Source organism: Poecilia mexicana, unplaced genomic scaffold, assembly GCF_051168715.1.
Source record: "Poecilia mexicana isolate PSO_F unplaced genomic scaffold, ASM5116871v1 scaffold_6, whole genome shotgun sequence".
NCBI lineage: Eukaryota > Metazoa > Chordata > Actinopteri > Cyprinodontiformes > Poeciliidae > Poecilia > Poecilia mexicana.
In genome coordinates this window covers 23,439,501-23,466,537 of record NW_028263375.1, presented here as the reverse complement: position 1 = coordinate 23,466,537, position 27,037 = coordinate 23,439,501, and the positions used below count along the sequence as shown (strand labels likewise).

The 27,037-nt window shown below is 46.6% G+C and overlaps 1 protein-coding gene across 4 annotated transcripts in view; it reads left to right on the top strand.

Moving 5' to 3' along the window:
- The window catches only part of LOC106916484 (filamin-C-like), a 29,279-nt gene extending 2,489 nt beyond the window's left edge, over positions 1–26,790 (top strand). Inside the window, exons 2-47 of one of the 4 annotated variants that reach the window (XM_088006444.1) lie at positions 1,789–2,037; positions 3,895–3,992; positions 4,985–5,135; positions 5,361–5,479; positions 5,590–5,667; positions 6,413–6,575; positions 6,683–6,883; positions 7,059–7,166; positions 7,791–7,928; positions 8,078–8,204; positions 8,289–8,425; positions 9,218–9,411; positions 9,501–9,614; positions 9,733–9,876; positions 10,028–10,151; positions 10,797–10,957; positions 11,063–11,153; positions 11,252–11,421; positions 11,509–11,626; positions 11,712–11,974; positions 12,395–12,992; positions 13,130–13,303; positions 14,019–14,181; positions 15,965–16,293; positions 17,158–17,281; positions 17,482–17,638; positions 17,723–17,912; positions 17,993–18,016; positions 18,109–18,350; positions 18,445–18,544; positions 18,618–18,758; positions 18,874–19,002; positions 19,362–19,535; positions 19,657–19,821; positions 20,155–20,358; positions 20,442–20,594; positions 20,742–20,864; positions 21,000–21,254; positions 21,336–21,605; positions 22,159–22,296; positions 22,425–22,540; positions 23,871–24,003; positions 24,108–24,284; positions 24,429–24,647; positions 25,115–25,336; positions 26,107–26,790. In XM_088006444.1, coding sequence (XP_087862570.1) covers positions 1,789–2,037; positions 3,895–3,992; positions 4,985–5,135; positions 5,361–5,479; positions 5,590–5,667; positions 6,413–6,575; positions 6,683–6,883; positions 7,059–7,166; positions 7,791–7,928; positions 8,078–8,204; positions 8,289–8,425; positions 9,218–9,411; positions 9,501–9,614; positions 9,733–9,876; positions 10,028–10,151; positions 10,797–10,957; positions 11,063–11,153; positions 11,252–11,421; positions 11,509–11,626; positions 11,712–11,974; positions 12,395–12,992; positions 13,130–13,303; positions 14,019–14,181; positions 15,965–16,293; positions 17,158–17,281; positions 17,482–17,638; positions 17,723–17,912; positions 17,993–18,016; positions 18,109–18,350; positions 18,445–18,544; positions 18,618–18,758; positions 18,874–19,002; positions 19,362–19,535; positions 19,657–19,821; positions 20,155–20,358; positions 20,442–20,594; positions 20,742–20,864; positions 21,000–21,254; positions 21,336–21,605; positions 22,159–22,296; positions 22,425–22,540; positions 23,871–24,003; positions 24,108–24,284; positions 24,429–24,647; positions 25,115–25,336; positions 26,107–26,294 — 7,856 coding nt within the window. In that variant the 3' untranslated portion in view covers positions 26,295–26,790. Of the gene's footprint in view, positions 1–1,788; positions 2,038–3,894; positions 3,993–4,984; positions 5,136–5,360; positions 5,480–5,589; positions 5,668–6,412; positions 6,576–6,682; positions 6,884–7,058; positions 7,167–7,790; positions 7,929–8,077; positions 8,205–8,288; positions 8,426–9,217; positions 9,412–9,500; positions 9,615–9,732; positions 9,877–10,027; positions 10,152–10,796; positions 10,958–11,062; positions 11,154–11,251; positions 11,422–11,508; positions 11,627–11,711; positions 11,975–12,394; positions 12,993–13,129; positions 13,304–14,018; positions 14,182–15,964; positions 16,294–17,157; positions 17,282–17,481; positions 17,639–17,722; positions 17,913–17,992; positions 18,017–18,108; positions 18,351–18,444; positions 18,545–18,617; positions 18,759–18,873; positions 19,003–19,361; positions 19,536–19,656; positions 19,822–20,154; positions 20,359–20,441; positions 20,595–20,741; positions 20,865–20,999; positions 21,255–21,332; positions 21,606–22,158; positions 22,297–22,424; positions 22,541–23,870; positions 24,004–24,107; positions 24,285–24,428; positions 24,648–25,114; positions 25,337–26,106 lie in introns of all 4 variants that reach the window. The other 3 variants (XM_014984811.2, XM_088006446.1, XM_088006445.1) reach the window with 3 other exon arrangements.
- Positions 26,791–27,037: the final 247 nt, after the last annotated feature.

Genomic DNA, 27,037 nt, shown 5'->3' with positions numbered 1-27,037 from the left:
CGTCCACATTATTACAAAGGCGTGACTTAAATAGAGTGCAGGATGAGTTGTACACGAGTCAAACGGCTAAAAAAATTTGATGAGGCCGGTTTTTCATTTGTTGCTTCTGATCGGAACCAATAAGTTCAAATTTTGATCAAAACAAAACCGGATTTGTCAATGGATAAAATGATTAAATGAATGCATTACGACTAAGAACTCCTGCTATTATTGGTCTTTAAATGCACTGACCCGGACATCGATTAGTCTTGATGCTGTGATGCGTAAATCAGGATAAACGGGGCTCCCGCATTTTCTGTTAAGGTCCAAGCTTCATCAGATAACCTGCAGGTCCTTTTGTTTCTCATTTAAAAGAATCAGACTCGTTCAAAATTGGAGTTTTGATTTGAAAAGCACCGATTTCTACGGAAGACGGTTGGGGCCACTGGGAAAAAAAAACCAAAACAAAAAACAGTTCTGACTTTAATCTCAGACTTCTGAGATTAAAGTCAGATTTTTTTTTCTTTTTTCCTGTGGCCCTAATTCTCTTCCGTAGATTTCCTTTTAGAGTTTGAGAGCATTTATCTGCTTTAATGATGCTCCCACATTTCAGTGAAATTCCTGGCAGTGTTGAGGTTTTGGCCGTCAAACTGTGAAGGAGAGACCCTTCCGGCGTGTGTGTGTGTGTGTGTGTGTGTGTGTGTGTGTATACCCACACTGCAAATGGCCAGATTCAATCTCCAGCCCCGCTGCTGATCACAGGAGAGCAAAGGTCACAATCACAGATTATACCTTAAACGCTGCTCCTCATAGCTAATGAGTCTCATGCTTAATATTCTGCTTGGCGCGGACATCCTAGCTGGCCCTGGGTCAAGATTGCTTTGACAGAAAAAAGGTGTGATCATCAAAGCGCCGGCATTATACTTCCCCACACGCTCTAGCGAGGGAAGGGAGCCCTCCGAAAATACAGCCTCGAGCCTCGCTGCAGCGGGGGACGCCGAAGAGAATCACCAGTTGCACATGTGTCACGGCGTGTAACTCGATGCGGTTTGACGGATGCCTCTCTGGCCACACGGTCACCCGTAAAGCCGCACAGACGTTGCTCCCACCTGTCTCTGCCAGTCCAGCGGCAACACATCAAACATAACCGGCCTGAGAAGCAAAGCAGGCAACATTACAAAACCGTCCTCAGTTAAGCAACTTCGTTAATCGATAAAAAAAAAAAAAGAAGAAAAGTTTCCAACTCTTCAGAGGTTGTAAATGTTTGGCTTTAATAGCTGGATGTCAGCATCCGAGTGCGACTCAGCGAGCCTCTTTGACAAACTTTTTCCCCCCTCTGAGAACTTTTGGAAATGAGCTGCGTGGACACTGCGAGGGGACTCTAATCTGCACCTACATGATTTATCTCTCTCTGGCGCAGCAACTTTAGGGAGGTAATTGAAATCCAAGTGGCATTTATGCAGAGAGGAGATCCATTTCTCCACACATCCTCAGCTGTCACTGCGTTCAGAGCGGACTATTGTGACTGCATGACAAACTGTCACAGGGTCTTCAGCCAGACAGCTGTCTTGGAGAAAATGCCTCGAGGAGCAGGGGGCGGGCGGCGGGTAAGGGGGCTTGTGAGGAGTGCTGCATTCTTTACACCTCAGCAGCCAGTCATCGGGTTTTTTTTTCTTTCTTAAAATAGAGTGGCCGTCTCTTAAGAACTGCGAGGAAGAGAGATTTTCAGAAAATCCTTTGCATTAAACACTTCAAATTAGGTTCGATTGTCCAACATCTCAACCCTTCGTCTCTGTTGTCTCACTACAGACAGTAAAGCCATTGTGGACGGGAATCTGAAGCTCATCCTGGGTCTCATATGGACACTCATCCTCCACTACTCCATCTCGATGCCCATGTGGGACGACGAGGACGACGAGGAGACCAAGAAGCTGACCCCGAAGCAGCGCCTGCTGGGCTGGATTCAGAACAAGGTGCCGCAGCTGCCCATCAACAACTTCAACCGCGACTGGAGAGACGGGAAAGCCCTCGGGGCCCTGGTGGACAACTGCGCCCCTGGTAAGGAGCTCAGAGCGGGTGACCGCCGGAAATGCTGAGTCAGAAAATGTGCAGCGCAGTTGCCCTTTGTCTGTTTTAACCCCTTAATGACACTGGCATCACTCAAGTCTTTTCTGAGTGACGGCTAAGGGGTTCAAACCCAGCTTTGCGAGCTCAGGTCATTTTATAAAACAGGTAATCACTGATTATCATTCAAATGTCATTGTCACGGAGTGTCTGTTTTGGGTTTCGTTGCATTAAGAAGGAGGTTTCTGATTGTGCTGGGAGAGTTGCCCTGTCAGCTGTCCCCATAATAACTAAACCATTCGACTTCCAGTGTTACAAAGCCCGCAGGCCCAAGTCTGGCTTTAGTGTTTATAGCCTCGGTGCTACACAACACCCCCAAATTTGGGCACCATTCCTCCTCTTCCATCGAGGGGAGTTGAGGGGTGGGGAATGTTTGGCTGCAACAAAATGCAGCGTAATCTGTCATAGGGAGTTGCTTAAGCCTCAGATCCAACGACCACAAGGACGCAGAGTTGATCAACAGCCAGCCGAGGCTTTCGCCTCCAACAATGAATGCTAAAGAGTGAGTCCTCCCTCTGGTCTGCCTCGCCGAGAGCAAAGTGGGGGAGTAACAAGTGTGGAACACCGTGTTTGACTGTGTTTATAGGAGCCATTGATCTGAGGAGACGCATCTTTCAAACACAGCGCTGCTGCAATGACCATACAAGGTCGTTTTTGTCTCCTCTGCTGGTGCTAAGACAAGATGAGAAGGTGGCTGCGGTGTGTGCAGGGATTCTGTGCAGTCTGCAAAAGTCTGGAACGCTGTGGGATTTGTGTCGCCTACTGGCAAACTGATCACGGATTAAACATTTGCACTTATTCCCTGTACTATTGTATAAAAGTTGTAGCAATTCATCCATGCTTCCTTCCTTTGCAAAGTGACCGCTACAGAAATACCTGACGATGATTTCATTGTGAGATTTAGAACTTTGGAAATTTTGGTCTGAAATTCTGTCATCACAGGAACCGTGTTAGAAACACTAATTTAACTCAAATTTATAAAAGCATGTTCACCAGCCAGGCTGTGACAAAGCTGAACAGTAGGATTGATTATTCCTCTTTTGTTTGTTTTTTAACCATATATAGTTCTTCTTTGTGTTATGTTGACAGCTACAGAGTACAGACCCACTAATAAGTCAGAATATTATTGAAAAGCTCATTTGTTTCCGGAACCTTACCACTAAGCGAAACAAACTGCATTGATTAATTACACAAAGTCGAATGTTTGAACGCCTTTACTTCCGCTAATTATGATGATTGCTAATTATGACATTTAAAATTAGAGTATTACTTCAAACCAATGAAAAAAAAAACTATTTTTAACAACAGAAAGTACTTTAAATCTGATAAACAAGACTCATATTCTAATTTATTGAATATGATACACTATTTGGTTGTTTTTTGTTTTTTTTAAGAAACCCATTTGTCCAGTGGTTATCTGTGTCAATAATGATCAGATCATAGCAGTCTCTGGTGCGCTTTCATTGGCCTTCTGAGTGAGTGACCACTCCATTGCCAGCACTAATCCAATTTAGGCATTAGCAGCCCGGAGCATGCGAGGCTCAGCCGCAGCGAGCGCACCGCTCTGTTTGTCGAAGCTGCCTCTTGTGAATTCCCGATAGAGACATCCGCTGTCACACATACAGAGTCGCTTGCAGCAGGGCGGCGTGGGTAAGGTCAGCCAGTCTCGCAGTGCTACACAAGCGCTGCAGAGATAACACTGACAGCCTAAGTGGCCTTTTTATAGCGGCTGCCTTTCGTTAGACCGGTTGCACGCCTTTTCCTAACTGGCCTCTTTTGCGTTCCTGCTAGGTCTGTGTCCCGACTGGGCAGAGTGGGACCCCAATCAGCCCGTGCAGAATGCCAGAGAAGCCATGCAACAGGCCGACGACTGGCTGGGCGTCCCTCAGGTAAGATCCGCCCCAGACGCCCAGGCGCGGGGTGCGGCTCGCCGCTCGGCACGGTGAGCCCGATCTCATTAAGGGACAACAAACAGAAGCAGGGATGATTGCTTTGTTCTCTTTAAAGTCAAGAATGAAGTCGCAGAAGAAGCACAAAGCAACCAATAGTTGGCCAGTGCAAACATCTAATTAGAAAACAAAAATTAGAAATTATTCATTAAAAACAGGATTATGTTTGAGGCTGGTGTTTTCCCAGGATAACATCCCGGAGAATGAAATGTAATATTTATTACCCAGCTCTGCCTCCACCCGCCCCACCAACCGCTTCCATTGTCTTTTTTTTGTGCCTCTCGGTAGGCGATTGCATTTTATTTGGTAAAGTTCACAAATTTGTTGTGAGATTTCTCAACACGCTCCATGCTGGCAACTAAATCATGTACATTTGTAAGCGTTCCCCTGAATAACAATGGGCACCATGCGGGCTGTTTGCTTGTTTTGCTAAGAGACGTTGTTATCTATTCCCAGCGAGCATTTGCTTGTGTTAGATAGCCAGTGGTGTAATGTCACGGCTCTGCAGGCCTTTGGGTGGGTGGAGGGGACTGGAATCCAGTGTGGTGTTGTTAAGTAGATGTGGGGAGAGGTCTGGCTCAGGATAAAATCCCCCATGGTGGCTTAACCCTGTTGTCCTAAGGTTAAATATAACCGTTGTGAAGCGTGGCTTTGTGCCACTGTGTGATACACAGGCAAACAAGTGCCTTAAGAGAGAGAGAGAAGTCAGAGGTGGAGAGAATAAATACGTTTAATCCTTAAATCCAATTCTATTATGCCGAAAGAGTAATCCACACCCTTGTTGAAAATGAGATACAGTTCATTTAAGAATCAGTTTTCATTCGTCGTCGTTTTTGTTGTTTTTTTTTTATGAAAACCAAAGCATGTCTTTGCACAGAAACATCCTGGGGCAGTTTGAACAGTTAACCCCTGCGGCACATTCTGGGTTTCAGGTGATCGCCCCTGAGGAAATCGTGGACCCAGATGTGGACGAGCACTCGGTCATGACCTACCTGTCTCAGTTCCCCAAGGCCAAGCTGAAACCCGGCGCTCCTCTAAAACCCAAGCAGCTTTTCCCAGACAAGGTCAAAGCCTACGGGCCGGGTATGCAAGCTGGACCCTAACCGATAAGCTAAATTAAAAATGTTAAAGATTTTAAATGGTAATATTTTGTCTGAGCCTTCCTGAAACTCTGTGCCTTCTCTCACTCAGTTCTGTTAATTTATTGAAAAAATAATATCTATTTTATGATTTCCTGTTTCTGACAAGCTGCCTTCCCTAAAGCCTCCTCTCTCTCTCTCTCTCTCTCTCTTCCTGTTGCATTTCCAGGTATTGAGCCTCATGGCAACAAAGTCCTGCAGCCCGCCGTGTTCACCGTGGAAACTCTGGAGGCGGGCAGCGGGGAAGTCCTGGTGTTTGTCGAGGATCCTGAAGGACACAAAGAGGAGGCAAGTCATAAATCTCAACATCCGTTCAGCTGACTCTTCAGGTTTTTACAAAGTGTAGCATCTTTTCTTGGGATTTAATTTTTCTGACTTTTTTTTTTTTTACTCTCTAGGCCAAAGTTAAGCCCAACAAAAATAAGAATGGAACCTACACTGTCACCTACCTCCCAAAAGTGGAGGGTGTCCACAAGGTAAGAACAAACTCACAATTATCTTCTTATTACCTTTAGGGTTACTAATTAATATATTTGCAACATAATTCATTGGTATTACTTTTATTTAGGACAATTAACCCCACAAAAGACAACAAATAACATGAGTATTATGGGAGTATTATCATTAAAATGGCACTTATCTTATAATCATTGACACTTGAGCAAAATAATATTATTATATCATTATATTCAGTGATACAGACTAATAATAATGATTTTTTTTAATTACAATAGCAATATTAATGTGCTTTTTTAATAGAAAATTGGACAGTATTGCTGTCATGCCAAACTACCAGTGTTTAGTATGAAAAAAAAACCCATGAAAAAGTAGAAGATATTTTAGAAGATAAATAAATACATGTTTTTTTTCTTTCTTTTTTAAAATGATGTGATTGAAATTTAAATGTATGAATGGTCAGAAATATGTCATTCTGTGTCATAGTGTACTGTACATGTGCTTTCCTCATACTCGTGTAAAAACATGAAAGTGCTTCAGGAAAACATTGTTCGAACAGTCATCTTATGCTCGTTTAATAACAATTTTTTAACATCCTATACAGGAGAAACATTTGGCGCTGTGGGAAACCTGTGTAATATTCTTACACCCGTAAATCTTATCGCGTCTCGCCAGAAACTGAGGCGCATTTTTATGGGAAACTTCGGGATTCCACAGGATTTCAGACTCGTCTTTCATTTCCCTTCCCTTCTCCTTCGACTGTAGGTGAAGGTGCTGTTTGCAGGTCAGGACATCGACAAGAGCCCCTACGCCGTCAACGTGGCTAAAGCAATGGGCGACCCAAGCAAAGTGCACGCCCGGGGCCCCGGTTTGGATGCTACAGGCAACGTGGCCAACAAGCCAACCTACTTTGACATCTACACAGCTGGTACTTACTAAAACACACTTTATCCCCCAGAACTGTTTATAAAAAACTAAAACAAAAACCCCTTGCTTTCCTTGGTGCTAACCCTGTATGTCTTTGTCACGCTCCAGGCGCTGGTACCGGTGACATCAGCGTGGTCATCGTTGATCCGCAGGGTAAAAAGGACACCGTGGAACTCATCCTGGAAAATAAGGGCGACAGTGTTTTCCGTTGCACCTATCGCCCCATGCTGGAGGGCCCTCACACCATCCACGTGCTGTTCGCTGGCCAGGAGATCCCCAAGAGCCCGTTCAATGTCAACATCGCGGAGGGTGAGCCATCCGTCTGCGTTGTACATTAACTGTCAGACAAATCAGATTTCTTAGGGGGCAAGCTGGTGTCAGGGCGATCTATCTGTCACAATTTTCCGTCATTTAGTTCTTTTGCCCTGGAAACAGCCGAGCACTTCCTCTGCTGTCCGTAACCCACGCTGTCTGTCATTTCTAGCTCCGGCAGTCGCTCCTCCCCCAGGAGCTCCTCTCCAGATAGCTCCTCAGTCAGTGCGCACCCCTCCTGGAGCAAAGGGTGCCCCTCCCTCAAAACCTGGCCGTCCAAGTTAGTATGCATCTGATAGGAGGGGCTTGTCAAACCATCCCAGCGCCATCCCTCCTATGCCAGGCTCTGCGCTCTGTGCTTTCCCGAAACTCAAGGGCGCCGCGGCGTAACGCCTTGCTTGGTTCGCCTGTTCCGTCTTCTCGCTGCTTGGTGGTTCAGTCCTGTTCAAAAACCGTCAGTGTTGTACAAACAGTCTCGTAGACGTAGAATGTCTTTGCGTTTGCATTTCTGTGAATTCCTGCGTTCTTCCTCGTGTCGGTATCTCTGCTTGTGCTGTTGACATGTCTGTTTTCCCATCATGTCTAAAGTTTGCATCAGCCATCTCTCCTTTTCAAAGCCTGCCTTCAACATTTTTAAGTGACTTGACTGAAATGTTGTCGGATGCTTCTCTATCTGGGCTGTAATGTGTTGGTTTATCCCTCTGCGTTGTGTATCTGGTCTAGTGTGTTGTTCCAAAAAGAAAAAAGAAAGAAAAAAAAAGCATTGTTGTTTTCAGGATCTTTTTTCCGTCAGAGTTTAAAGACTCTCCAGTGAATTCAGCTTGAATACTAACATTGCTGTCAAACCGCTGTCCCCATTTCCCCCCCCGAAAATAATTTTCTCTCTTGCACTTCTTCCTTTCAGCCATAAACCCCAACGCTTGCAGAGCTGCTGGCAGAGGGCTCCAGCCTAAAGGCGTGAGAGTGAAAGAGGTGGCAGACTTCAAAGTTTTCACCAAAGGAGCTGGCAGCGGTGCCCTGAACGTCTCTGTCAAAGGACCAAGTGAGTCACACAGACTCCTCTTTCTCTCCATCCCTTTCTTCTCTTTCCCTTTTTTAACGTCTTCTGCAGTTTGAGCTCAGTGTCTGAATGTTTTATTCACATCTGCGGTGAAGAGTCAGACTGTGCTGAACCTCTGTGTTCATCCTCAGGTGGAGCTGAGGAACAAGTGAAAGTGCGAGACGCCGGGAACGGAGTGTACGAGTGCGAGTATTACCCCCTGAGTCCCGGTAAATACACGGTGAGCATCACCTGGGGAGGCCAGCCAATCGCGCGCAGGTAGGATCCCGGCGTCGCCTTTAGCTTGTTTGTCCCCGTCTATTATCAGGCTTAAGCCGAGTCACGTTGTTGTGTGCATCACAGCCCCTTTGAAGTGGAGGTGGGAGACGAAGCAGGTTTTCAGAAGGTGAGGGCCTGGGGCCCGGGTCTGAAGACCGGCATGGTGGGAAAGTCTGCTGATTTTGTGGTCGAAGCCATCGGCACTGAAGTTGGAACTCTGGGTAAGACTTTCAGCTCGTCGAACTGTTCTGAAGCCTCTTGCGGACACGATGACATCCTTTAAAGTTTTTCCACTTTCTGTATCTAACAACACAACCCCACACAGAGATCCTGAAGTGTAAGGAAAATGATACGCCGTAGTTAGGAACTAGACTCGGCATGTGTGCAGTCCTGTCTTGGTATAAATCCAGCGGTTCTGAGAAGACCGTCGAGGTTTGTTGGAGAAACACTGGCGAACAAACGGCATCATAGAGAACGCAGCAGATGGCTCAGGGATGAAATGAAGAAGTTGAAACTGAGGTTAGGTTGTAAATCAACATCACTAGCTCTGAGTATATCAAATAGCTCTGCTCAATCCGGTATATGAAAATGGAAACAGTGCGACGCGACTCCAAACCTCCAAAGTCCAAAGGGTTTGAATGAAGAACAGTTAAGCTGAATAATTGTCTATGATTTCCATTTATTCTATAGTTGTTAGGTATTTTTTATAATCATGTGTTCCTGGAAACTGTAAAAAAATATTTAGCTTTTTTGTAAAATTACTAAACTTTAGACATTTATCTGTAGTTTGATACAGACTAGTGTTTTGGACAACGTCAAAGACACTAAAACACGGATGTACTCCTTAGCTGACAGGAAAGCCAAGTCAATCACTGATATCTCTGCGCAGATCCACGGCTCAGACAAAATACATGAGAGCTTGTGGGGCGAAACGAGACAAAACGTGAGAAAGTTAACGTGGATACTTTTGCCTGCCAGGCTTTTTACGCCCTCTGAATGTTAAATTTGCCCAGGGTTCTCCATTGAAGGCCCGTCGCAGGCTAAAATCGAGTGCGACGACAAGGGCGACGGCTCCTGTGACGTGCGCTACTGGCCCACCGAGCCCGGCGATTACGCCGTCCACGTCATCTGCGACGACGAAGACATCAAGGACAGCCCCTTCATGGCTCACATTCTTCCTGCTGTTAATGACGTGTTCCCAGAAAAGGTAACTCCCGTTCATTTCAGTATAAAACCACATTTCAAGAACCTTTATTTGTTGCATTTACATCTAAAAAAAAAAAAAAAAAATTGCAGGTAAAAGCCTACGGACCAGGCTTGCAGCCAACTGGGGTCATCGTAAACAAACCCACCGAGTTCACCATTGATGCCCGCATGGCTGGGAAGGGTCACCTGAAGATCTATGCCCAGGTACGTAGTTGCACACGTTTGCAGAGCCTTTATCTTTTATTCATAGGGATGTGGCATTTATACTGCATAAGGCTGGCACACAGCAGAAGTGACTGCGAGGCTTTTTGTGTCTGCCCAGGACGCCGAAGGCTGCACCTTCAATATCAAGATCACCGACAGGGGAGACGGCACGTTCGTGTGTGTCTACACTCCTGCCAAACCCATTAAACACACCATCATTATCACCTGGGGGGAGGTCAACGTGCCCAACAGCCCCTTCAGGGTAAGATGCATGCTCAGCCACGGATACGGCGTGTAAAATTAAATCAATCTAACGCGATGACACTTTACCAAATATAGATAAAGTAAGAGGAGTGCAGAAGTTGCACTTCAGCTCGCCTGCCTCTGCTTTAAGTACACTGTGAATTCATTAGGTGCTGGTTGGAGAGGGCTGTCATCCCGACAAAGTCAAGGTCTATGGGCCCGGAGTGGAGAAGACGGGGCTCAAAGCGAACGAGCCGACGTACTTCACCGTGGACTGCAGCGAGGCTGGCCAAGGTGAGCGTGCACGAGTAGCTGATGTGAGAGGTTAGGAAAGGCTCTCCTGGGTGTTGGCTGGCTGAAACGTCTCCTCCAGCTTGTGATTTATAAAAAAGGAGAACTGGTGACTCTCATGCAGCACAGTATACGATTACTGATACTACAGTATCAGTAATAATACTCTTGGCTGTGAAGTAAATCAACAACAATGCGTATGGGGATAAACACATGATCAATATTAATAGATTCTACCTCTGAAAGAATATTGAATAATTTCATTGAACTCAGGTCCAGAACCAAACAGCATTGTGGGAGATGTAGGCAGAAGAAAAGGTTTAGCTGCTCAATCTCTCATGACCAGCTAAACTAGCTTCCTCTTTGGTAAATAAACAGAACGGTGTGGAGTGGAAGGAAAAAATGAGTACAACAACCCAGATGAAAGAGTGGCTAAAAAAGAGAAAGGTCACGTCACCAGATTGGCAGCATTTGAGAGATTTCAAACAAAAAACTAATCAATAATTATTGATATCAACAAATATGAAACTTTTAAATTGGATACATTTTTCAGCCGTTATATTCCAGCCCTGGTTGGCAACTTCTACTTTATTTTCTCTTGATTCAACTTTGTGGTTTTTAAAATATATTATTTATATGCACCATTAGGAGACATCAGCATCGGAATCAAGTGTGCCCCGGGGGTGGTCGGGCCTGCAGAGGCCGACATTGACTTTGACATCATCAAGAATGACAATGACACCTTCACTGTCAAATACACTCCTCCCGGCCCGGGCCGGTACACCATCATGGTGCTGTTTGCTGACCAGGTAGGAATTTGGAGCTGACATGCAAGAGAGAGCTGCCATCTGCTGTATCCATCCACCTGTCAAAAACTCTGTCATCATCCTGACGGTTTCTGATGCTTTTATCAGGAAATTCCTATCAGTCCGTTCAAAGTGAAGGTGGACCCCTCCCACGACGCTGGCAAAGTGAGAGCGGAGGGTCCTGGACTCAACAAGACAGGTGAGATCTTTCGGGGTCCGATTGGGAATTTCTGCCTCTTTTCACGGCTAAATCTGATGGTTTGACTGGCATCGCTTAGAAAATGCTTGTCCTTTCAGGTGTGGAAGTGGGCAATCCGACCCACTTCACCGTCTACACGAAGGGAGCTGGGAAGGCCAAGCCTGAGGTCCATTTTGCAGCGTCAGGCCCCGGGGACGCGGTTCGTGACTTTGAGATAATCGATAACCACGATTACTCCTACACTGTGAAGTACACGGCTCTTCAGCAGGTACAGAGAGCTTCGGTCTGACAAGTGTCATCGTGCGTAACGACGCCTCACTTTAGTAAATATTCGTTCTTCTCTTTTTTTAATCAGGGTAACATGGCTATTTCCGTGACCCACGGAGGAGATCCCATCCCTAAAAGCCCCTTCCACATCACGGTGGCACCAGCTTTGGATATCGGAAAAGTGAAAGTGGAAGGGTTAGATACCAGTAAGCATCATCCATGTTGTACATTTTCACACGCTCCATGTAAAAGCCGTACTAGCTAAGTACCTCACTCCACTCTCACTTGCAGAAGTGGAGGTTGGGAGGGACCAGGAGTTCACCGTTAACACGAAGGGAGCCGGTGGCCAGGGCAACGTAGGAGTTAAGATGACTTCTCCCTCTGGCCGACCAATCCCCTGCAAGCTAGAGTCAGACAAAGCCAAAGGCACTCACTATGTGAAGTACATTCCCCCAGAGGAGGGCCAGTACAAGGTTGATGTCACCTATGATGGGAACCCTGTGATGGGGAGTCCCTTTGGGGTTGAAGCGGTCATACCGGCCGATCCTTCAAAGGTAAAAGTTACAACTACACCCTTCAACAATAGAGACTTTAGCAAACTTGTGAATAACTATGAAGTGGAAGATTAATGGCACATGGTTTTATAAATAATAATAAAAAAACTAAATATTATTTGTCTTTGACTGCTTGTACTTTGATACTTCTCAATAAGAAGTCTTCAACTCTTGTCTTAAAGGTTTGATTCAGGTGTGTTGGAACAGAAATGCATGTAAAAGTTGCTCTGGAGGACAAGAGTGGTGCCACCAATTGCTCTCAGAAATCACTTTATCAGTAAAATTTATTTAATCTTAGTAGAAATACAGCTGGTTTGTGGAAACCAACAGCTGTATTGTTATGGATTTACAGTTTGCGGTTGTATGATGACTTTTTTTCAGGGTATTTCACTCCAAAATGATTTGCCTGTTACATTACAGGTGCGAGCCTTTGGTCCAGGCCTGCAGGGCGGCATTGTGGGTAAACCAGCTCCCTTCACCATCGACACAAAAGGAGCTGGTGCTGGTGGTCTTGGCCTGACAGTCGAGGGTCCCTGTGAGGCAAAGATCGAGTGCCAAGACAACGGCGATGGCACGTGCTCGGTGGCGTATCTTCCCACCGAGGCGGGCGAGTACGCCATCAACATCCTGTACGCTGAGCGGCACATCCCCGGTTCTCCCTTCAAAGCGGCGGTCCGCCCGGCCTTCGATCCCAGCAAGGTGACGGCTAGCGGACCGGGCTTGGAGAAGGCCAAGGCGGGCGAACCAGCCGCTTTCACCGTGGACTGCACTAGAGCGGGCGACGCGGAGCTAACCATCGAGATCGTGTCCGAGACCGGCGTCAAGGCCGAGGTGCGCATCCAGAAAACATCGGAGGACACCTTCTCCGTCACGTACATCCCATCCTTCCACGGCACGCACACCATCACCATCAAGTACGGCGGACACGCTATTCCCTACTTCCCAAAGGTGCTGCAAGTGGAACCGTCTGTGGACACCAGCGGGGTTCACGTTTATGGGCCCGGAGTGGAGCCGAGAGGTAATATTCGCTTGGCTGTTCGACAAAATCCACCTTTGTGTCTAAATCAATATGAGTAAGGGCGCGTGATGACTTGGCGTTATTGAGCCCATTTGATGCAGAGCGGCAAATCACCAGAAGTGCTTTTGTGTTTCAAGGGGTCCTCAGGGAAGTCACAACCCACTTCATTGTGGATGCGCGTGCCCTCAGCAAGGCTGGAGGCAACCGCGTGAAGGTTCGCGTTGTCAACCCTTCTGGCGCCAACACGGACACCTACATCACTGACAAGGGAGACGGCACTTACAGAGTGGAGTACACGGCCTTCGAGGACGGTGAGAGCAGAGAGAGAAGACGTGACTCTTCAATACGCTTAATCTAACCGCGTTGATTAGAAACGTGTTAAGCATTCCACGTAACGCAGAGGATTTTACCTGGACAGGGAAAGAGCTCACACAGACAGACAGAAAAAGCACTAACAGGTTCTTGATTTAGGTGCCGTTCGGGGAATAAAGACGGAGTGAGCAAGGTGTGGGGTATAAATACAGAATGATGCAGTCAAGCAATGATGTGAGGGACAGAGATCAGGCAGACAGGCTCTGCTTTATAAATAGTGTGCTGTGGAGCAGAAGCTCTTAACCAGGCAGGTATGTGTGCTGAAGGCTGCCTGCACACAGGGAATGACAGAGGGGGATATTAATAGAGACCTATAACACAAAGCTAAGAGATCACAGAGCACTTCTCGTTTCACCAGACATCTTCTAATACTGTAGCCGTGTGGTTGGGAATCTGCCTTATAGGCCTACTGAGAGCACTCTGTCAGAAAAATGTTGTAACAGAATAATGAATAGGGAACAGATGTAACGCCTTGTATGTTCACCCGAGCGTCTGCACTCTAGATAGCGTCTTTTATAAATAAACAGATGTTCAGCTCCCTAAAAGGGAGTTTTCGCTGGCCTATAATTACAAGCGAGAGTGCAACAAATGAGTATTTTTGCCTGTTTATGAGAATGTTGTTGGGATTTTTTTTTCTTTTTTTTGCGTGCGCAGGTATGCATCTGATTGAGGTCCTGTACGACGGCGCGCCCGCTCCTAAGAGCCCCTTCAGAGTGTTTGTGGTGGAAGGGTGCGATCCGACCCGTGTGCGTGCGTTTGGACCGGGTCTGGAGGGAGGAATAACCAACAGGCCCAACTGTTTCACCGTGGAAACCAGGTAACGTTTAATCACACAAAGGGGAAATAATATAATATTTTCATCTATATTAAACAGCCCACAACAAAACAGGAAGGAGTTTCTCTGGGATCTATAATGTATTACTGTGAAAACAATATATAATCAGTAGCAACACAAGATAGATAAAGCATTACAAATATATGGTATATTATAAAGAGTATAATCATAAGGTGGAAACCTGTTTTGGTAAGATCTTCACTGCAAAAACACAAAATCCTACCAAGTATTTTTTACCTTCTAGTTAGGGCTGAAACGATTCCTCGAATGATTCGAGTACCTCGATTACTAAAATTCCTCGAGGAAAATTTACCTGCCTCGAAGCTTTGTTAATTTATGTTTTATTAGTTAGCGCACCATGTTCCTGCCGGGACTTCATTTGCGTTGCGCGGAGCTCTCACTTCCGCCTCTGAGTTGTTGACAAAAGCTAAGTCTCAGCGGCATAAAGTCCAATCTTCAAGATTGGCCCGTGGGGATTTTATTGATTGATGATAATGCCCGACTTTTTATCGTTTTTGGGGAACCAATAAGCATCCTTAAAATGACTGGGGAATGCCTGGAGTACGGCAGCATTTCTCCTCCGGGGCTGCTGGTTGAAAGCGAACGGCGGGAAGAGCGCTGAGGTGAGCGGATAGCCTGAACAGGGGGGGCAGCTGAGTAGCTGATGCTTACCGTGTAAATGTAGCTTTACCGACGAACCGCACAATAAATTTCATATCCCGGTCTGAAGAAACGGGTGGCGGAGCGCATCGTACATGGCTGGTAGATGAGTTTCTGAGTGTGACCAGTGAAGGTGTCGTAAATATCCCGTATTGCTTCCCCCGTGTTCGTCCCCCGGTCTAACGGTTCGTCAGTCCGCTGGTCTATTTCCTCCCCTCCACCCCATGTTCGTACATTCGCCCTCTCCTCCCACTCCAGGCGGCATTTCCCGTATTTTCAAACCCAAAGCGTGACAGGTTAGGTGGCAAGGTGAGTTTAATTAATCTATTAAACTCACTGAAGATGAATACATAAACTAAAAGCTGGATTGTAGACATTTTTTATAAGCATATTTGTGAGCCTGCCTCTTTGTTATTAAATTCAATATAATTTCAGATTTTTCTATAACTTTTCTTCTGGTTAACTTAGAAAGTGAGCTATTATTGTTACAGGTTAGTTTTCTAAACTACAAAAAAGCAACTGTTAGGGATGCTCAAATGTGAAAAATTGGACTGATACTGATATCTGATAGTAACACCGGTATTATGCCAGATTTACCAATATTTCATTTTATAATTTTTTTAAATCCGATTACTCGATTAATCGTAAGAATAATCGATAGATTACTCGATTACTAAAATATTCGTTTACAACAGCCCTACTTCTAGTGCATACATCTTAGTGCATTTGAAATAAGACAAAACTAACTCACAAGTAACTTTTCAGCAGGACATAGTAGCTTGTTTTAAGTCAGTAATTCCTTAAAAAAAACTCTTATTGAGCTTGTTGTATCTGGTCTTGGATGCTAAATCTTTTAGTGAGCTTGTGTTATGCTCAATGAAACAAGTATAAAATAGTTAGTTACAAGTTTATTGTAACTAACTGGCATGTTAGTTACAATTAACAAAGATACAAGTTCGTTACAAGCTACTTACTTGTAAGCCAGTTACAATCATGGATGCATTTGTTTCCTTAGTGGACTAGAGTTAGAATCTGCATTTAGAAAGGAAACAAGGACATGTGATAGAGAAAAGAAGAAGGAAATGTGTCGGCTTCTCTCCCTCAGGGGTGCCGGCACAGGAGGCCTGGGTCTGACAATCGAGGGAGCCTCAGAGGCCAAAATATCCTGCAAGGACAACAAAGATGGCAGCTGCAGCGTTGAGTACGTGCCCTTCACTCCTGGAGACTATGACGTAAATATCAACTACGGAGGCCAGCCGATCCCCGGCAGTCCGTTCCGTGTGCCGGTGAAGGACCCGGTGGATCCAAGCAAGGTGAAATGCTCCGGTCCAGGACTGGGCGCTGGAGTGAGGGCCCACGTTCCTCAGACTTTCACAGTAGACTGCACCCAGGCTGGACAGGCGCCACTGGATGTCAAACTCTACGGACCCACAGGTAGAAATTAGGACAAGTATACAATATCTTACCTACATTCTGCTTCATTTAGTATAGATCCAGATTAGCTGGTCTTGGATGCTAAAGCTAGCATTTAGCTAGCTAAGGCGGAGGGGGGGGAGGCAAAGGTGGAATAGGACTGTCTAAAATCATTGTCCATCTCAAAACCATAGTAACAGTTTGGTGATGTAACGAACCTTTTGTCGCATTAACTTCAGGAAGTTATTTACAAAATCTGCTGATTATTTACACAAGAAAAGGAAGCTAGTGGGGTACGCCACAAATAATCTTCCCTGTGAAACACTTACTAAGAAGAAAAAAATGTAAACCATTTCCAATCAGAATGACTTTCTCACAGCAAGCTAAGGCAGTGTAAATACTAATGATTTGCATTCATGTGAATCGCTTGAACATCCTTGTTTTTAAGGCTTTGTTTATCTGTCAGAAAATTACTGATAGAGACGGTTTTTTGTGTGAAGTTTTCACATAGGAAGATAGTTGGTGGTGCACCACTTCCTACACGTACTTCCAACGTTACGAATCAAGCAGATCAGACTTTATTTGTTGAACACTTTTCATATTGCTACTGCAAAAGAACCAAACAGAAAATTATTTAATCAATTCAATAAACAGATCAAATTAAAGCAATAATCCACTTCAGACTGGCCGTTAGCTTCGATGCCGGGGACTCTGGATCCCTGCTACGCAAAAAAAATGCTAAAGCGTTATCTACTGGAACTAAGATAATAACTGCTCGTAACCTTTCCACACAACCTCACTTTAAACATCCTGAATTATTCTCTTAACCTTTCACACTCTGCTCGGTAAAGCGAATTAAGAATGCAATATTTCTGTGTGTTGCAGGCACCGTGGAGCCGGTGGGTGTGAAGAATAACGGCGATGGCACCCACACAGTTCACTACACCCCGGCGCAGGACGGCCCCTACACTGTAGCTGTTAAATATGCAGATCAGGAAGTCCCACACAGGTTCAGCATAAAATTAATGAGTTTATATATAGATAAAAAAAAGAACAACCGGGCTGTATGTTCACATACGTCTTAATTAAAGTTCCCCTTGCTTGCATTAAAATAAAAAAGAAAATAGAAAGGTGTGCTTCAGCAATTTTTCCTGTCCTTATTTCTTTTTTGTCTCAGACGCTCTATATTCTCTGCCCCCCCTTTGACAGCCCATTCAAGGTAATGTCTCAGCCTGGGCACGATGCCAGCAAGGTCCGCGCCAGCGGCCCCGGTCTAGACACCAAAGGAGTGTCTGCCAGCCTGCCTGTTGAGTTTACGATTGATGCCCGGGACGCTGGAGAGGGACTGCTCACTGTGCAGATTCTGGTGAGCTTCTGCTGCCGTGTGCGCTGATCATCAGAGCCGCAGGCTCGTTTCTCCGACGAACGTCATTTTGCATGTCGCTCACAGGACCCAGAGGGCAAGCCGAAGAACGCGACCATCCAGGACAACCGCGACGGGACCTACACCGTGTCCTACGTGCCTGACTCCACGGGTCCTTACACGATCACCATCAAGTACGGAGGAGACGAGATTCCCTACTCTCCGTATCGGATCCAGTCGCTTCCCACGGGAGACGCCAGCAAGTGCCGCCTCACAGGTAAGCGAAGCCGTGCCGCGGTTTTCTGCTTTCGAAGCCAGTCGTTTAGCGTCGTATTCATTTCGTCCTTTAACTTGCAGTTTCAATTGGCGGACATGGAGTTTGTGAGTTTATCCTTTTCTTTTCAGCTAAATTACCTGAATTTGTTTCAGAAGCAAAGTTTAAAATGCCCTCCTTTGTCCGCCTCCCCACGCAGCGACTCTTCAGAAGCTGCAGACCTCTGAGGACACGGTCATCACGGTGGATGCCAAGGCAGCCGGGAAAGGCAAGGTGACCTGCAAGGTGCTGACTCCGCAGGGGATGGAGCTGGACATGGACGTGGTGGAGAATCATGACGGCACTTTTGACATTTACTACACGGCCCCGGAACCTGGGAAGTATGTGATCACCATCCGCTTTGGGGGGGAGAACATCCCAAAGAGCCCCTTCCACGTGGTGGTGAGTGCAGGAGTAACAAATAGCTGCTACAGGTGCGTGCGCTACAAGTTCCAACATTAAAAACATTTTACGTTTCGTCCTTCTGTGTCACCAGGCCTCAAACGAGCCGGTGGTTCCCCGTGACCCCGTGGATCCTCTCTTTCGTCCCGTTAACTTCCTGGTGCCGTTCACGCCGCAGCAGGGAGAGATCACAGGTGAGACCAACGCTTTTAAAAACCTGCAACATTTCTCTTTTCCCCAGGTCGCTGATATTTAAACACTCTGCAGGTGAGGTGCGGATGCCCTCTGGCAAGACGTCCCGCCCACACATCACCGACAACAAAGACGGCACCATCACCATCAAGTACCAGCCCACAGAGAGGGGCCTGCATGAGATGGACATCAAATACGATGGAAATCACATTCCAGGTCAGCTTTCTGCGGCTTTTTTTTTTTTTTTTAATGATTTTTGAATTTGATAAATGGCATCCCGGTTCCACTGTACGAGCAGACTAGTTATTTTTCTTCTTTTTGCCCTCTACAGGAAGCCCGCTGCAGTTCTTCGTGGACGCCGTGAACAGCGGAGTGGTGACCGCTTACGGTCCGGGTTTGAGTTACGGAATGGTCAACAGAGCTGCCACGTTCACCGTGGTCACCAAAAACGCAGGAGAAGGTGACAGTGAAGCAATTTTACATACCCTTTTTTTTTTAGAACATTTTACATGATTTTAAGGTTTTAAACTGCAAAAACACAACATTTTATCCTGATGCACTTGAAAAAAAAGACAAAACTAACTTGCAAGTACATTTTCAGCAAGAAATAGGAGCTTGTTTTATGCTAGTAAATCCTTAATATTGATGAAATATAATATAACTTTTTGAAACAAGCTCCTGTATCTTGCTGGAAAGTTACTTGCAAGTTATTCTTTGAAGATATTTCGATATCTCGAAACTTGGAGCACAACACTTAGTGAGACTTTGTGCTTTTGCATAATGAATCTCACACCCGTTCTTCTTTTTTTCCCCAAACAGGTGGTCTGTCACTTGCGGTCGAGGGTCCCTCTAAGGCCGAGATCACCTGCAAGGACAACAAAGACGGCACCTGCACCGTGTCCTACCTGCCCACGGCTCCGGGAGACTACAACATCATCGTGAAGTTTGACAACAAGCACATTCCCGGCAGCCCCTTCACCGCTAAGATCACTGGTGAGGAAACGCTCCGTCCGTCTCGCAGGCAGACGCGAAAGTGAACGGCTGTAAACCAAATTCCAAAAGGAAGAAAAACATCTGAAGTTATCTTTTCTTTTCTTTTTCCTTCGAATGTCAGGGGACGACGCCATCACCAGAACGTCCCAGCTCAACGTCGGCACGGCAGCCGACGTGTCCCTGAAGATCGCGGAGACTGATCTGAGCTCCCTGACTGCCAGCATCAGAGCGCCGTCAGGCAACGAGGAGCCCTGCCTGCTCAAACGGCTGCCCAACAGACACCTCGGTGAGAACGAAACTCAGAGGGACGAAAACAGAACAGAGCATTTGTAAAGCGTTCAGTCGGCGGCGGGCAAAATGCTTCCCGATGAGATCTCGTTGTTCACCGAGTACGGAGGGACGAAGGTGTTTTCAGATTTTTATTTCTAACCAAATTCTAAAGCCATTTAATATTTTCATTTTCCACCTCGCCTCGGTTCGTCTCATAAAATCCCAACACAAAGACGTTCATGGACGTTTGTGGTCGTGTACGAGGAAATGCCCCGGTTTTTTTTGTGTCATTTTTCTGTCTTGACTTCAATTCTTTTTTTTTTTCTTCACTTTGATTATTTTGCAACAGGCATCTCTTTCACCCCGAAGGAGGTCGGCGAGCACGAGGTGAGCGTGAGGAAAAATGGGATGCACGTGGCCAACAGCCCTTTCAAAATAATGGTCGGCCAGTCGGAGATCGGCGAAGCCAGCCGAGTGAAGGCCTTCGGGAAAGGCCTGGTCGAGGCGCACACTTTCGAAATGGCCGAATTCTTCGTGGACACGAGGAACGCTGGTAGGCTCTCGGCGTCCCGACCATTTGGCCCGCAGGTCGGGACGAAACACGGCTCTGATCGCTTGTTCCGGTTTGTGCGCAAGGCTACGGCGGTTTGGCGCTGTCCATCGAGGGTCCGAGCAAAGTGGACATAAACTGCGAAGACGTGGAGGACGGGACGTGCAGGGTGACCTACTGCCCCACAGAACCTGGGAGCTACATCGTCAACATCAAGTTTGCTGAAAAGCACATCCCAGGTTGGAATAAATGATACTGTGAAAATGAAAGGGAAAAGAAGTTTGAATAGAAGAAAATTGAACAAAAAAAAAAAGCAAAACTAACTACTTAGACCAGCATCTTATACATTTTCTTCAAATAAAAAAACCCCTCTGTGTTTCCTGCAGGAAGTCCTTTCACAGTGAAGGTGACCGGAGAAGGGAGGATTAAGGAGAGCATTACCAGGAAGAGACAGGCTTCCTCCATCGCCTCAGTGGGCAGCACTTGCGGCCTCAACCTCAAGATCCCAGGTGAGCACATCAGACAGCCAGAAAACCCTCGCAGAGCGGTGGTGGAGCGCTTTAGACTAAATGAGGCCAGCACCGCACACACACACAGGCACGCACACTTCCATCCGTATGCTCACCGCCGCTTCTTTTCCGCAGGAAACTGGTTCCAGATGGTTTCCGCTCAGGAGAGGCTAACCAGGACGTTCACCCGCAGCAGCCACACATACACTCGCACGGAGCGCACAGAGATCAGCAAGACCCGCGGCGGGGAGACCAAGAGGGAGGTGCGCGTGGAGGAGAGCACCCAGGTGGGAGGAGGAGGCGGAGGGAGCCCCTTCAGAGACGTGTTCGGAGACTTTCTGGGCAGGGAGAGCCTCAGCAGCTTCGCCGGCATCGCCGCCAGGCCCGAGCGTGAGTCGGACTTTGATCGAGCCGCACTGTTCGGTGTGGAAAACCTCGACCTAACCTGTTTTGGTGTGACCCCGGCAGCAGCCGAGAGCGGCTCGCAGGCCATGACTGCGCAGGTGACGAGCCCCAGCGGGAAGACGGTGGACGCGGACATCATGGACGGAGGAAGCAGCACGTACAGCGTCCGCTTCATCCCGCAGGAGATCGGACCCCACACCGTGAACGTCAAGTACAGGGGCCAGCATGTGCCGGGCAGCCCCTTCCAGTTCACCGTGGGGCCGATGGGCGAGGGCGGCGCCCACAAGGTCCGTGCGGGAGGTCCAGGCCTGGAGAGAGGCGTGGCCGGAGCGCCGAGTAAGACAGAAATGATGTCAGATCCTTACAGAAGTGCAGCTCAGTCATTTGAAAGAGTGATACGATTCAAACTTTTAGTTCTTGCTCAAAGATAGAAAAAAAATTAACTTTTCTGAAAAAAAATAAATAAATTGTAATGCAAAGGAAGCATTGAATGCAGGTACTCTCTGATACTACAGGATACTTTACATTACTGATATAGGAATTCTTTATCACATTTTCCTTCCACCTAACTTTCCCTGTGGCCAGATAACAACGCAGTTACCTAATATGGCTTGTTCTCCTTGTGAAGTTATAAAAAGATTTTCTTGTTGGTTTTACGCAATATTAAATTTTTCTGAGACACTGAATTTTGGCGTGAGCCGTAATTATCAAAATGAGCCGAAGCAGACGCTCAAAATCCAGCGTCCTTCGCGTAAACGAATGTGTACGGGCTGCTCCTTTAGAAATGAAGTCATCGGAACAAACGAGTCCATCAGTAACATTCTGTGCAGCCGTTTCATTTTCGACAGACGTTTCAGACGTCACTTCTTCTCCGTCTCGCCCGCTCCAGCCGAATTCAGCATCTGGACCCGCGAGGCCGGCGCCGGTGGGCTCTCCATCGCCGTGGAAGGCCCCAGCAAGGCGGAGATCTCCTTCGAGGACAGGAAAGACGGCTCCTGCGGCGTCTCGTACGTGGTGAAGGAGCCAGGTGAGGACTTCCCCCAGCGGAAGGCTGTTTATTTCTGTCTCCTAACCAGTCGGCTCTCCAGCTGTTCTCCCTCCGCTTCCCCGCGGTTCACTTGATTGTGAAAGTAAATAACATGTCTGCTTCCCCAGGTGACTACGAGGTGTCAATCAAATTCAACAACGAGCACATCCCTGACAGCCCGTTCATCGTTCCGATCGCTACGCTGTCAGACGAGGCCCGCAGGCTCACTGTGACGAGCCTTCAGGTGGGTGCACGCACACACACACACACACACACACACACACACACGCTGGCGATAAAAATCAAATTAATTCTCAGCACATAAAACATACACATATACAAAATATAAGAGGCGAGCAGCAGATGGTGAGTGTGATTTGTGGCGGATATTTCCGTCTCGTAGCTCTTTGCCCTTGAAGTGTAATTGAGCGCCAGTGTTGGAGCGGTCTGCATGACTGTAACGCTGCGACGCTGGCTGGCGATGAAGGGCTGGATTAACTGTCCCTCGCTAATGTGGGGCAATACAAGCTGTGCTATGTGGGCCCGCCGTCAGTTTTTACGCGTCTCTCTCTCGGAGCGGCGGATAAAGACACCTTTACGAGTTTACAGCCATCGCAGAGGAGCGTTTTTGTTTTATCTGCTAACGTAAAGCTAAAAGCAACGTTTTTAGGGATCTGAGTGACACTAAGAGCCAGCTGAAGTGTCCTAAGCGAGGGGGCTGTCTGTGGCCCGGTCGGAGCCGTTGTTCTCGCTTTAGAGGGGGCAACGCTTCGCTGTAAACCTTTTTCTTTTCTGCCTCTCTCGTACCCGATAACTCGGTCTGGGCTATTTCAGAGCTTTTACAGGTTGTGTCCCCCTCCAGGTGTGGCCACAGTCGCTCCCTACGAGAGCCTCACATGCAGTTGTCACGGACATGAACGACATATATTGACTTTGGATTTTCTCTTCCAGGCCAGATTGTAGCTTTTGTGGTGAGAGGATTACTGAAAAGGAAGGAAAACGTTAACAGTTGACCGCGAATAATTTGCGAAGTAGTAGAAGAAGAAAGTGAGGAAAAAGTGGTCAGCTTCAGCGTGGACGGCGACGCTGGCGTTCCAGCCGCTTTCGATCACCTCGACTAGAGCCTAGGTGGTTTCTGGGCAGATCCTGAACATTACGAGCAGTTCTCTGTGGTCGGGGAAGGATTTGGGTCAGGTGCCTGACACTCGAACGCAGCTCGGCATTTCTAACAGGACCAAAATCCCAAACACAAGTCAAAAATAGCTTTGGAGGGCTTACATTAAGCTTCCTAAATGGCCTCCTCAAAGCCCAGAGCTCAAACCCGTTGAAAATTAATGGACCGTGATTAAAAGTGGGACTCGTGCCAGGAAACAAACCAATTTTTAAAGTAAGCGCTGATGAGAAGAGCAGGCAAATTTCCAGCAAAAATTGTTCCCAGAAGCTTGTTGATGGCTACAAAATGAAATGTGTGGCTTCTCCACAGCTAGATATCAAATGCCCGAAATTAGTTTGTTTGGTGACGATGCCTGTAAATTTAGGTTGTGTTCATCTGTTTTTTTTTTCTTTTCCTCTAGGAGAAGGACTTGAAAGTAAATCAGGAGGCCTCCTTCATGGTGCAGCGCAACGGGGCCCGAGGTGCGGTCGACGCCAAAGTTCACACGCCCTCCGGATCATCTGAGGAGTGCTACGTCAGCGATCTGGACGGGGGTACGGAGCGAGATACCCGGATGATCGTATTTAGACCAACAGGGAGAACATCATTGCAGGAGGAGTGGTTTTCACTTTTGTTTTCCCTCTTTTCTCTTTTTAAGACAAAAGCGCAATCCGTTTCATTCCACGCGAGAACGGCGTTCACTCCATCGACGTCAAGTTCAACGGGTGCCACATTCCCGGAAGCCCCTTCAACGTGCGAGTGGGCGATCCGGGTCTGATCGCCGATCCTGGGATGGTGACGGCCCACGGAGCCGGGCTGCTGGGAGGAACCACAGGCACGTCCCACACACATGCACACACACACACACACACACACACAGACCGCTCACGTGTCGGTGTGTGTTTACGTTCAGCAAATGAGGACCTATATTTAAGATAAGGGTGTCCACCGTATTAAGGCCTGCCCTCCATCCCTACAGGTGTGCCTTCGGAGTTCGTGGTCAACACCTGCAACGCCGGCTCCGGCGCTCTGTCGGTCAACATTGACGGCCCTTCCAAGGTGAAGATGGACTGTCGAGAGTGTCCAGAAGGCTACAGGATCACCTACACGCCGATGGCGCCCGGCAACTATCTCATCACCATCAAATACGGCGGACCGCAGCACATAGTGGGCAGCCCCTTCAAAGCCAAAATCACAGGTCTGCGCGACAGTCACGCTCCCATCTGATCTGTGGATGACAAATGTCACCGTAATGAGACAAATGTTCTGCTGAAAAAAAGTGTGGATGTTCTGGAAAGGGAAAAAAACAACGTTATGTAATGTGTGTCTCTGTGCTCCTATTTGGTAAAAGCTGCCAGTCTTCTTGGCTGTAGCAGTTCATTTCCGTCAGTTTTTTTTTTTTTTTTTTTAAATGTGATTTAAAAAAAAAAATAAAAAAGATTCAAGTTGTGAAAGTTTATTTTATCCTTGAGTCATAATAAATATTTTTTTCAGGCCACTCTCTCTCACTTTTGTGAGAACTTCTCCCAGGTGCAGCTGCTTCTGCGCTCTCCTCGTTTCGCTGTCAATACCCAGCGGGTTATGTAACCGTGTCCAAACCACGACAGTTTTAGATAAGGTTTCTCTTTTTTTTTTCCCCCTCTTTCTCTCTCTCCTCTCCCGCAGGCGCCCGGCTGTCAGGGGGACACAGCCTCCATGAGACCTCCTCCGTTTTGGTCGAAACTGTCACTAAGACCTCCAAAGTCGGCGGCGCCTACAGCTCGTCTTCCTCCGCCACCTCAGCCAAATTGACGTGCGACGCCAGCAAGGTGGTTTGTCGTGGAGCGGGGCTGTCCAAGGCTTTGGTCGGGCAGAAAAATAACTTCACTGTTGACTGCAGCAAAGCAGGTGAGGAGAGGATAAATTTAGGAAGTATCGGAAAATTGTCCACACATGCCAAGCGTGAAGAATTTCCGTCTGCTTGGATGCTTTGGCGACCAACGGCCGCCGTGTTCATTAAAGATGCCATCCGGGAGCGTTATTCTTCTCACTGACATACAGTCAGAGTAAAAAACACTTCAGTACATGAGTGGTAAAGTTTTGACTTCCTCTGCATGGTTTTACAAAATTCAGTTTTGCAAAAGAAAACTGGAAAAATAATATAAAATCTGCTCTGTATGTATTTGGGTTGATGACGTCACAAGAGGCGCAAGAATTGAGCTGATCTGTAAACATTAAGTGACTTTCGACAGATTTCAACCTGGATTTGCGATTTTAGGAGCATTTGAGCTGCACAAACTTTAACTTTACATTTCTGAGTCGGAATTTGACTCAAGTGTTTCCAGGTTTTTCTGAAATCCATGAAGGGTTTTCACATTTAGCTCAAAGCGTTTTGTTGCATCTATAAAAGGTGAAATATGTTTAAAAAAAGCTGCAGAAAGGGAAAAACATGTATTAAGAACACACAAATAAACATTTGCCTTATGTGACGTCACCAGAAGCACTTGCCCGTGGGAGCTTGTTTTCGGAAAGTGTCGACTTTGTCTCGATTTAATAAGCATTTACAACAAATGACCAAAACGATAAGAAAACTTACTACAACTTATAGTTCTCAGGTTTGTGAAAAGAGTCAAGCTGGTAGCTTTAAATCTCTATTTTTTTTCCCTCTCTCTGTCCAGGTACCAACATGCTGATGGTGGGCGTGCACGGACCCCTGGCGCCGTGTGAGGAGGTTTACGTCAAACACATGGGCAACAAGCTGTACAACGTCACCTACACCGTCAAGGACAAGGGCAGTTATACCGTCATTGTCAAATGGGGCGATGATAATGTCCCGGGGAGCCCCTACAAAGTGACTGTACCTTAAAAAAAAAAAAACAAACACTGCCAAATGCAAACCATTTTCTCTCCTCCACTCCTTTCTGATCATCTGCGAAACGACGGTCAAGCTTCTTCGGGTCTTCATGCGTGAAGCACAAGAAAAATCTCTGCTTGCAGCTTTACTGGTGGTTGAATATCAAATGTGCCAAAGTTTTTTTTTTGTTTGTTTGTTTATTTCATGTACTTCAGAAGTCGAGTAATGCACTCGAAATGTAGCTGTGCATCCACATTTGCAGGAATGTAGCCGGTCCAGACTTCCTTAGAGGGCTTGAGTGAAGCTTGTTTAATAAAATGTTCTCCGTCTCGACAAAATGCAGTCGCTAAGAGACGCTGGAGTTATTGAAGGTATTAAGTGTGATGTTAATGTGGTTTTTGTATGGTTTAAGAATGAAAGATTGATTTTTTGTTGTTGTTGTTATTAACCTTTTTTGGTAAGTCTCTGAAGACCTAATAAAGATTTGTTTACTAACTTTCCAGACAAATGCGACTGAAGTTATTGTGTGATTAAGTCCAGGATTGGCAGACCACTCCTCATAAAATGTGGGTTTTTATAATTAATTAAGCTAACTTTAAGCATATAATCAGAGCTGCTGCTGAAATCACACTTATGTGTCAAAGTTCAAAGTAAATCGAGCTGAAGAGCTACGGTAAAACGTGTATGCACTCTGTCCAATCAGACAGAGCTTCTGGTATTTTGCAAAGAGCAATTGGCAAAAATGTTTAGTCCTT